The following is an 11,550-nucleotide window of genomic DNA, read 5'->3' on the forward strand; positions in this document are numbered from 1 at the left end:
TTCTGTCTCCTGAACAGGAAACTGAAATCATGAACATGGTCCTAGAAAATAACGCCATAACATTACGGCAAATACAAAGAAAAATAATAGAAAACAATGAGATATTTCAAAATATTGATAGGGTAAGCTTATCAACACTGGACCGTGTCTTGCGCAGAAATAATCTCAGGATGAAGCAGGTCTACAGGGTGCCATTTGAACGCAATTCAGAAAGAGTCAAAGAATTGCGATATAACTATGTGCAAGTGAGTCCTATACAATCCCACAATTGATGCATACTCTCAACACTGTATAAATTATACATATTTCAGTATTGTAATCATAATGATTGTGCTTCACAATAGTGACCACTCCATGTCTATTTCTGATATGGTCATGTGTGTTTCAGAGAGTCCTTGAGCTAGAGGTGGCTGCAGTGGAGCACCAGTTCATTTTCATTGATGAGGTTGGATTCAACCTCACAAAAAGACGAAAGAGGGAAGGAATATCATTGGCCAGCGTGGCATTGTTCAAGTCCCTGGCCAGCGCGGAGGGAACATCACAATGTGTGCAGCGATTCCCCACCACGGCGTCATCCATCACCATGCTACCCTTGGCCCCTACAACACCGCCCATCTGATCACATTCCTGGACACCCTACACAACACACTCATTCCACCAGATCAGGTAGATGGCCCAGAGCAGCTCAGGTACGTTGTCATTTGGGACAACGTAAGTTTCCACAGGGCTGCTCTGGTTCGGAACTGGTTCACTGCCCAGCCACGCTTTTTAGTTGTTTATCTCCCTCCATATTCTCCATTCCTCAATCCTATTGAGGAATTATTTTCTGCCTGGAGATGGAAAGTGTATGACCGAAATCCACAAACGCGTATACCTCTTCTCCAAGCTATGGAAGACGCATGTGGAGATATAGCAGCTGATGCTTTTCATGGCTGGAATCGCCATGCTAGGCGATATTTCCCCCGCTGCTTGGCCAGGGAAAACATTGCTTGTGATGTGGATGAGGTGCTATGGCCAGACCGCAACAGAAGAGAGGATGCAGCATAGTTTAAAAAAATAGATATATTATAATTTTTTTTATTTTAACTTTATACATTACATTCTTCTGTTTTGTATGTAGACCACTGTATGTGCAACTTTGTGTTGGTTGGGAATGGGATGTACACTGTGTACATTGTTTATGTGGGAAAAATAAAATATTTGTTACCGTGTATTTGTGTGTTCTGAGTATAAAAACAATATTCTCAAATATTTTACAACACACTTATGTATGTACTGTCTGTAGTAATGGCAACACTGAGCCAAAAAAAGTCATTATGATGAATGGAGAAGAAGTGTTTTCCATTCATCATAGTGTTTTACATTGAGCACATCAGTGTTCAACTGGTTCTTATAAGTGTCTATTCATATGATGGTTTGTGTGTGTCATTTGAAAACAAAATACCATTTTGATAAGAAATAACATTGTTTTGAATGTAAAGTTTCATTTTGCTGGAGAATTGAGTGGTTTTGCCCATTGTGTGTGTTTTTTGATTTGTGTGTAGAGTTCTGAGAATATGAGGCATGCTTTCAGAAAACGTGTGTAAACAATTGAGGAAAAACTGTAATAACTTCACCGTTCTCAATGGGATATTTTATTTTTTACCCATCTACCAACAGGTGCCTTTGAGACGCATTGGAAAACCTCCCTGGTCTTTGTGGTTGAATCTGTTTGAAATTCACTGCTCAACTAAGGAATCTTAAAGATAATTGTATGTGTTGGGTACAGAGATGAGGTACTCATTCAAAAATCATGTTAAACACTATTGTTGCACACAGAGTGAGTCCATGCAACTTATTATGTGACTTGTTAAGCACATTTTTACTCCTGAACTTATTTAGGCTTGCTATGACAAAGGGGTTGAATATGTATTGACTCAAGACACTTCAGCTTTAAATGTTGTATTCATTGGTAACATTATGGGGTATTGTGTGTAGGCCAGAGACCAAAAATCGAAATGTATTTAAATTCAGGCTGTAACACAACAAAATGTGGAAAAAGTCAAGGGGTGTGAATAGTTTCTGAAGGGACTGTAAAATTAGAGATATTACCAGCAGTCATGAACTCAGCTTTGTTATAGTCATATCTACACTGAACAAAAATATAAACGCAACATGTAAAGTGTTGGTCCCATGTTTCATCAGCTGAAATAAAAGATCTCAGAAATTATACGCACAAAAAGCATATTCCTCTCAAATTTGTTTACATCCCTGTTAGTGAGCATTTCCCCTTTGCTAAGATAATCCATACACCTGACAGGTGTGGCATATCAAGAAGCTGATTAAACAGCATAATCATTACACAGGTGCACCTTGTGCTGGGGACAATTAAATGTCACTCTAAAATGTGCCAGATGTCTCAAGTTTTGAGGGAGCGTGCAATTAGCAGGCTGACTGCAGGCATGTCTACCAGAGCTGTTTCCAGCTCATTTTAATTTAATTTCTCTACCATAAGCCACCTCCAATGTACTTTTAGAGAATTTGGCAGTATGTCCATCCGTCATCACAACTGCAGACCATAGGTAACCACACCAGCCCAGGACCTCCACATCAGGCATTGTTCACCTACGGGATCGTCTGAGACCGGACAACTGATGAAACTGTGGGTTTGCACAACCAAAGAATTTCTACACAAACTGTCAGAAATCGTCCCGGGGAAGCTCATCTGCATCCTTATCGTTCTCACCAGGGTCTTGACCTGACTGCAGTTTGGCGTCGTAACCGACTTTAGGGGGCAAATGCTCACCTTCGATGGCCACTGGCACGCCGGAAAAGTGTGCTCTTCAGCGATGAATCCCAGGTTCAAATGTACCGGGCACATGGTAGACAGCGTGTATGGCGACACATGGGCCAGTGGTTTCCTGATGTCAACGTTGTGAACAGAGTGCCCCATGGTGGCGGTGGGGTTATGGTATGGGCAGGCATAAACTATGGACAAACGAGCACACTTGCAGTTTATCGATGCACAAATATACAGTGATGAGATCCTGAGGCCCGTCGCTTGCCATTCATCCGCCGACATCGCCTCATGTTTCAGCATGATAATGCATGGCCGCATGTCGCAAGGATCTGTACACAATTCCTGGAAGCTGAAAATGTCCCAGTTCTTCCATGGCCTGTATACTCACCAGGCATGTCACTCATTGAGCAGTTTGGGATGCTCTGGATTGACGTGTATGAAAGCGTGTTCCAGTTCCTGACAATATCCAGCAACTTCACACATACATTGAAGAGGAGTGGGACAACATTCCACAGGCCACAATCAACAGCCTGATCAACTATATGCGAAGGAGATGTGTCGCGCTGCCTGAGTCAAATGGTGGTCACACCCGATACCGACTGTTTTTTCTGATCCACGCCCCTACCTTTTTTTAAGGTATGTGACTAACAGATTCACATCTGTATTCCCAGTCATGTGAAATACCTAGATTAGGGCCTAATTCATTTATTTCAATTGAGTGATTTCCTTACATGAACTGTAGCTCAGTAAAATCTTTGAAATTGTTGCATGTTGCATTTATATTTTTGTTCAGTGTAACTTGTCCACTAATGGACTTGCCAACCTCAGCATCCCGGCAAGTGTAATAACCATGACCAGTAAGTTGACAAAACTGACATTGCTTGTTATAACAGGTTATGATGCATATTATTCCATGCATATCTGTGTGAAGTGTAGGTAAATTAGTTTAGTAACAAAAGTTAAGTAGTTCCAGGCATTTAGCTTTTAAACACCGCTTAAACTTTATTGAAAGTCATGTCCATCTGACTCGCACAGTGAACATAATGTTGCAACTCAGAAAATTATCTTAATCATTATTGTACACACAGAGGGATGTTTTGACAAAATGATCAATTGAAAAGTAGAAAGAACAAACAATGATTTGATTTCTGCTTCAAAAAGCAATACTTCTACCCTGTCTCATATGGCTGTGTCTGGACTGTAAATATTTGGTCCCATTTTACGGTTATAGATATTGAATATAAAATAAAGGGATGAAGAGATTGTGTGAGAGTGCATTTTGTCCATGTTTCAGTACAACACATGTTGCAATATAAGATTGAACATTTGTCAAATTGGAGAGAACTAAAGCTAGTGTCTTTGGGAAAGACCTTTTTGGCTAAAAAGTCAAATGTTTGCTAAGGAAAATCATATTTCAACCCACACTAGTACAGTAGGTTAACTTTTATGTTTTGTAATTTTTACCTCAGTAGAAATTAAACAATTGACAAGACCTCTACATTTATTTGTTATTTTGACATCCTGTACAATATATAAAACAAACATAATAATTAATAATATGATTAACAAAATAAATAATGATCGTACTGTACAACACAATATCATTATCATACTTTTTCTCTGTTAAAATGTCTCCATGGTTGATCTCTGTATGTACTAATGTGGTCAGAAAAACTGAACCACTAGAAAAATCAAAGCGGACCACTTCTCGAGCCAATATAATTCCAGTATTATGCAATACAATGACAGCGGGGGCTTGTGTTATTTAGACAGTTTCTATTAACAGCACTGAATAACTTCATACACACATTACTCACACTCAAATGTTGGCTTTTAAACACCATATTTTTACTTCAATAGATGGGATGTGTAATTTACGCAAGTCTTCATTCCCATGTAGGAGTGAACTGGGGTAAATATTCACCTGAATATTCATTTGCCTGAACATTTTACAGTGTTGTAACTGATCAAAGTTCTCTTCTCCAAAAGGCACACAAGAAAATACTCTTCTATCATATTCAAACTTGATCAGTTTCTGTAACAGAGGGATGAGATGGAACATGTTGACACCATAAACCAACACATTCTTTAAGAAAATGTACATATAATTCAACCTTTTTTTAATGAACCTGAAAAATGGCTTGTTTTTCCTCTATACATGACCATTGTTGTCTTTTAAACATTTTAGATTAAAAACACTGTATTATGAAAACTTAAAGATTAGTTTGTTAAAAAGATTTGCCTAAAATACAGAAAGCAGCACTTCAAGTCTAAAGCTCACATACTGTGCAACAATAATCAGCTAGCTAGATCCATGACTTCCACACATGTGATGACACAGATGTTTACAGTTTCCTGTGTAAACAGCAAAAACACAAAGCATGAAAGCATTATATGTATCACACAGGGAATTTCTCACTGAAAGGGGGATACCTAGTCAGTTGTACAACCGAATGCATTTAACTGAAATGTGTCTTCAGCATTTAACTCAACCCCTCTGAATCAGAGGTGCGGGGGGGCTGCCTTAATCCACATCTTCGGGTCCCGGGGAACAGCGGAGAAATATCCTTTTTCCTTTACTATAATATTGTCCACCAGCCGGCTCTTTTGCAATTATTCTGGGGATGAGGTTACCTTTACCATAACAATATTGATGGATGCAAGCAACCTTACAGTAACAGAGAAAGAAGGTCAAGCATGGTTTTGTATTTAAAACAATTATTAGGACAGTAATGTGCAGTACCTTGGATAACAGGGGTGCCAAGGAGTAACTTTGGATAACATAAAACTATCGACAAAGATCAATGGGAAAAAGTTGTGATGAACTACTTTCTGGAGAACAATCATGCCATGCTGACTCTGAAAATTAATCAGACAATGAGGAAATCCCTGATTTAGGTAAAAATATGATGACAGTGATGGGGGAAAAAAAGGGAGATCAACAGTGTTGTTGTCACGGAAGTTGACCGAGTTTTGAAATCAGTGGAATGCCCGGTGGAAGCAGAGTATTATTGTAAATGCGGTGGGAGTCGAAAAGAGAACACAGAAGGCTGTTGTATAAAACCCCTGTATCTGGATTACATCTTCAAACTAAGGGCAACCATGAAATCCATGACAGTGAGGGAGAAGCGTTCATCCATGTACGGGTAAGAGTCTAGCTACATTTTCAGATATTATACATTTCTAATTTAGTCAGAAAGTCCTTTTCATTTTCATATTTTTGCTCCCAAGTGGCGCAGCGGTCTAAGGCACTGCATCTCAGTGCAAGAGGCGTCACTACAGTCCCTGGTTTGTTTCCAAGCTGTATCACATCCGGCCGTGATTGGGAGTCCCATAAGGTGGCGCACAATTGGCCCAGCATCGTCCAGGTTTGACCGGTGTAAGCATTTATTGTAAATAAGAGTTTGTCCCTAACTGACTTTCCTAGTTAAATAAAGGGGGGGAGTCTCAGAAAGACATTTGCATTGCTAGTTATAGTTATTAACTTAGTTGGTTAGCTAAGGGCAACCATGGCATCCATGACAGAGAGGGTGAAGCATTCATTCATGTATATGGGTAAGAGTCTAGCTACATTTTCATATATTTTAAGTTTCTAATTTGGTCAAAAAGTCATTTTCATTGCAAGTTAAAGCATACTGTTAGCTAGCTAGCACATGTTAGCTGGCTGGCTCGCTAGCTAATGTTACGTGTATGAACTGTGTAGTAATTATTAGTATCTCAGAAATCCATTTGCATTGCTACTCAGATAGCTAACATTTAACCTAGTTGATTAGCTTTAGCTACCTGCAGATTCATGCATAGTATGGGATAGGATTATGGATCTAAACAAAAGAATCCACTATGCAAGTAACCATTTAACTGCACCGTACGCATGTTATGTATCCTGTGCATGTGACAAATAAACTTTGATTTTAATTTGATGTAGTGTGTGTTTACCAGAAACGCAACAGCACCTTTTCAACCTCAGGAGGCTGAAGAAATTTGGCTTGGCACCTAAAACCGTCAAACTTTTACAGATGCACAATTGAGAACATCCTGTCGGGCTGTATCGCCGCCTGGTACGGCTACTGCGCCACCCGCAACCACAGGGCTCTCCAGAGGGTGGTGCGCTGCCCAACGCATCAACAGGGGCAAACTACCTGCTCTCCAGGACACCTACAGCACCCGATGTCAAAGGAAGGCCAACAAGATCATCAAGGACAACAACCACCCGAGCCACTGCCTGTTCACCCCGTTATCATCCAGAAGGCGAGGTCAGTACAGGTGCATCCATGCTGGGACCGAGAGACTGAAAAACAGCTTCTAGCTCAAGGCCATCAAACTGTTAAATAGCCATCACTAGCACATGTTTTATTTATTTAACCTTTATTTAACTAGGCAAGTCAGTTAAGAACAAATTCTTATTTACAATGACAGCCTACCCTAGCCAAACCCGGATGACGCTGGGACAATTGTGCGCCACCCTATGGGACTCCCAATCACAGCCAGATGTGATACCGCCTGGAAACGAACCAGGGACTGTAGTGACGCCTCTTGCACTGAGATGCAGTGCCCTAGACTGCTGCGCCACTTGGGAGCTCATTAGAGGCTGCTGCCTATATACATAGACTTGAAATCACTGGCTCCTTTAATAAATGGAACACTAGTAACTTTAATAATGCTTACATATCTTGCATTACCCATCTCATAGGTATATACTGTATTCTATTCTACTGTATCTTAGTCTATGCTGCTCTGACATTGCTAGTCCATATATTTACACTAACGTTCAAAAGTTTGGGGTCACTTAGAAATGTCCTTGTTTTTGAAAGAAAACACAATTTTTTGTCCATTAAAATAACATAAAATTGATCAGAAATACAGTGTAGGCATTGTAAATGTTATAAATGACTATTGTAGCTGGAAACTGCAGATTTTTTATGGAATGTCTACAAAGGCGTACAGAGGCCCATTATCAGCAACCATCACTCCTGTGTTCCAATGGCATGTTGTGTTAGCTAATCCAAGTTTATCATTTTTAAAGGCTAATTGATCATTAGAAAACCCTTTTGCAATTTTGTTAGCACAGCTGAAAACTGTTGTGCTTATTAAAGAAGCAATAAAACTGGCCTTCTTAAGACTTGTTGAGTATCTGGATCATCAGCATTTGTGGGTTGGATTACAGGCTCAAAATGGCCAGAAACAACGAACTTTCTTCTGAAACTCGTCAGTCTATTCTTGTTCTGAGAAATTGCCAAGAAACTGAAGATCTCGTACAACGCTGTGTACTACTCCCCTCACAGAACAGCGCAAACTGGCTCTAACCAGAATAGAAAAAGTGGGAGGCCCCGGTGCACAACTGAGCAAGAGGACAAGCCCATTAGCGTGTCTAGTTTGAGAAACAGACGCCTCAGAAGTCCTCAACTGGCAGCTTCATTAAATAGTGCCTGCAAAACACCAGTCTAATGATCAATTAGCCTTTTAAAATTATAAACATGTATTAGCTAACACATCGTGCCATTGGAACACAGGAGTGATGGTTGCTGATAATGGGCCTCTGTATGCCTATGTAGATATCCCATGAAAAAAAAACTCTGCTGTTTCCAACTACAATAGTTATTTACAACATTAACAATGTAATCACTGTATTTCTGATCAATTTGATGTTATTTTAATGGACAAAACAATGTGCTTTTCTTTCAAAAACAAGGACATTTCCAAGTGACCACAAACTTTTGAACGGTTGTGTATATATTCTTAATTCATCATTACTTTACTTAGATTTGTGTGTATTGAGTATATGTTGTGAAATTGTTAGATATTACTGCACTGTCGGAGCTAGAAACACAAGCATTTTGCTACACCCACAATAACATCTGCTAAACACGTGTATGTGACCAATAACATTTTATTTTATTTTATTTGACTACTACTTTCTATACTTTTAGTCTTAATCTTTGGTTGTTTACTTCACAACCTTACTCACTCTGTTTAGCACAGCCTCACACGTGAATCTTTAAAGAGATGGGTGGGGCTAAGGCTTAAGAGTGTGTGAACGATGCTGAATAGGTGTAGACATAGAAGAGCTCTCCAGTAGGTGTACCAAAACATTCAATGGCCATTTTCTCAAAAGTGGGGTTACAAGTTCATCAATTTTCAAAGCAAGATTACTTTCCCATTGTTCCTCAACTGCAGTGTATGATATAAAACCTTTTTAGCTCTGAGTCTCTACCAATGTAAAAAACACAATTAAAAATGTTGCTAGATAGGACCAAATCAAGGTGGTGGGTCACAGTTTTGTGTTCATGAATTTTTACAATATAGCCCATTTTGACTTTGGAGTTTACCCATCTAGTGGAAATCGCTCAGTTCTGCCTGAAGGTCAAGACTCATCCCAATAAACTTCAACCTGCGATTACTTCCAATACACCCAGGAAATGGCACAATAATTAACCAGAGATAGTTAGAAGAGAGTCAGGAAGATGGCTGTATACAATAGAGTCGGCATTTTACGACCCTTCAGACAGTTAGAGCTTTGATATACATGTTGCGTCTTTGCTAAGGGTTTCTGTGCACTGAACATTGTGCAGACACATACACAGGACCAAAGTGCCCCTACACTGTGTAACGAAGTCTATGGTCACGTCTCCCTCACTATACACAGAACATCCTCTATCCCAGGGATGTCAAACATACAGCCCATGGGGGATCCAATCCAGCCCGCGGGTGGTTTGAGTAACAAAACATTTTGGGGGAGGGGGGGGACAGACGGACAGGACAAACAGGACAAACAGGACAAACAATGAATCTACATTCATACATTTTTTTGTAGTTTTTTTTTTTTACTGTGTCCAGTTCGCTAATAATCATCTAAATGAAAGCTAGACAGTCAAGGAGCATTGAAAATTCCAAAAGACAATTTGTCAATTTTGATGGTAAGGAAATAACACATTTTCAGTGGAGCTATCCGTACCTTGTTGAAAACCGAATGCGGCCCCGGGGCAAAATGAGTTTGACACCCCTGCTCTAGCCACACAGATTTACATCCACCTTGAATCTATAACATTCTATGGTGACCAGCTGACTGTATTCTCACATTTTTGCCTGCATGTGATCTTCCCTAGAGTGTCTTTGAGACTGGGTAGAGAATGCATGTAAGGGATTATTCATGCAACATAGGCACATAGCTAATTACTATATTCCTTACTTTTCACAGGTACAATACTTCCGCTGATTACACCATCCCTTTTACATGGCGATATCTTTCACTTTCTTCTCCAACCAAACAAACTAAAAACTGCATGTCCTCTTCATTCATGAGTCACTTGTCCAAAGGGTAACGTTATTATTCAACCAGGTGGAACATTCAGAGCGTCACAGATGGAAATGAATTGCACAGACACTAGGGCTGCCACAATTACTGTATAACTGACAGTTATGTATGAAGACCGTCATGAAAATAAAATAACTGTCATAACGAACTGCTGACTGAAAATGAGACGGCAGGGCATTCATGCGGTTGAGTCCGTTTTGGATGTAACGTGGACTATTAACAACTTGCTAAAACAAGCGAATTAGTCTTTGGTTGCCTAGGCAACGCCCCCCACAATGCAGCAGCAGTACACATAGAATGAATATAATGGGCTTGGAACCTTAAACCCTTGCAATTTGACTGGTAAACTCATGGGTACACTACTCGCAATGACTGCCTGGTATTGGGATGCAATAATTTTCATGGTAATGCAGAATGTTCATTTAAATTATGTTAACTGATGTGGCTCATGCAATGGAATGTATTTTTTGTAATGTCAGTTCAGTTGAATCAACAAATCACAGCACATATTTTACTTCCTGCTTTGCTCCTATTGGTACACTCACAATGGCCGCCAGTCCACCTATTATGTCATCACTGACTTGAGTGGCGAAGCCCGTTCAATTCATTAAATTATGTGGCAGCACATGCAATCATGGGCGGTGGATAAAATGTCAGTCTAAAATCATTATTTTTTTTCTTCTATTCGAACGGTCATTATGGTGACCGCGGTCATTTGGCTGGCCAAATACCGTTATCCAAAATTCAATGACCATCACAGTCCTAACAGACACAATTCTCCATCTTTCATGATATTGAATGTCTGTGCTGTACAATACATTTATAACTGCAACATTCTGAATGATAGGTCCAGGGTGCTGATAAAACCATAGATAGATAATTCCCCTTGCTGCCTTCAAGGCTCTGGAGAGATTCATGTCTCTGAAACATCCTAGCAGCAATGATATCATCAGTGGGATGAATGATGATTGTTCTGCAGAGAGTGAGCCAGATCCCTCCTGGTTAAGTCCAGCTCCATGGTGGCTGAACCCAATCCAGTATCTGGGCCACAGTGACACACTGGAGGCCAGTATTACCTCTTCCTGTTAATCTTTACAATGTATTCATATCCCAACATGTTTTTCTGATATCTTTGATGGTCCAACTGCATGATGCTGAATCTCATAATGTTGCTGAGCAATATTGAGACAGTCAGGCCAAACGTTCATGCTCCAATAGATCTCAATGGTTTCTTTGATGAATGAGCCTTGATATTACACAGCCAGGCAGATCCTACGTGCTCCGGTAGGTCTTTATAATGTCTTTGATTGTCCTCCTGCAGATCGGGCAGCTGGCATTGGCCATCTTCTTCAGTTTGAGGCCACAGGCGTAGCAGAGACACATGTGACCACAGGCGTACAGCACCGTGTCCACCACGTTCTCATAGCAGATGGTGCACTCGTCACTCCACGAGCCAGAG

At 40.2% G+C, this 11,550-nt stretch overlaps 1 protein-coding gene across 1 annotated transcript in view; it reads right to left on the reverse strand.

Moving 5' to 3' along the window:
- Nucleotides 1-8,865: 8,865 nt before the first annotated feature.
- LOC106577019 (E3 ubiquitin-protein ligase NEURL1) overlaps nucleotides 8,866-11,550 on the reverse strand; it is a 59,218-nt gene continuing 56,533 nt past the window's right edge. Inside the window, exon 6 of the mRNA XM_014154663.2 lies at nucleotides 8,866-11,550. This exon is cut by the window's right edge and continues 58 nt beyond it. Within this exon, the coding sequence (XP_014010138.2) occupies nucleotides 11,364-11,550 (187 nt within the window). The 3' untranslated portion in view covers nucleotides 8,866-11,363.

This window comes from Salmo salar, chromosome ssa18, assembly GCF_905237065.1.
Source record: "Salmo salar chromosome ssa18, Ssal_v3.1, whole genome shotgun sequence".
Taxonomy (NCBI): domain Eukaryota; kingdom Metazoa; phylum Chordata; class Actinopteri; order Salmoniformes; family Salmonidae; genus Salmo; species Salmo salar.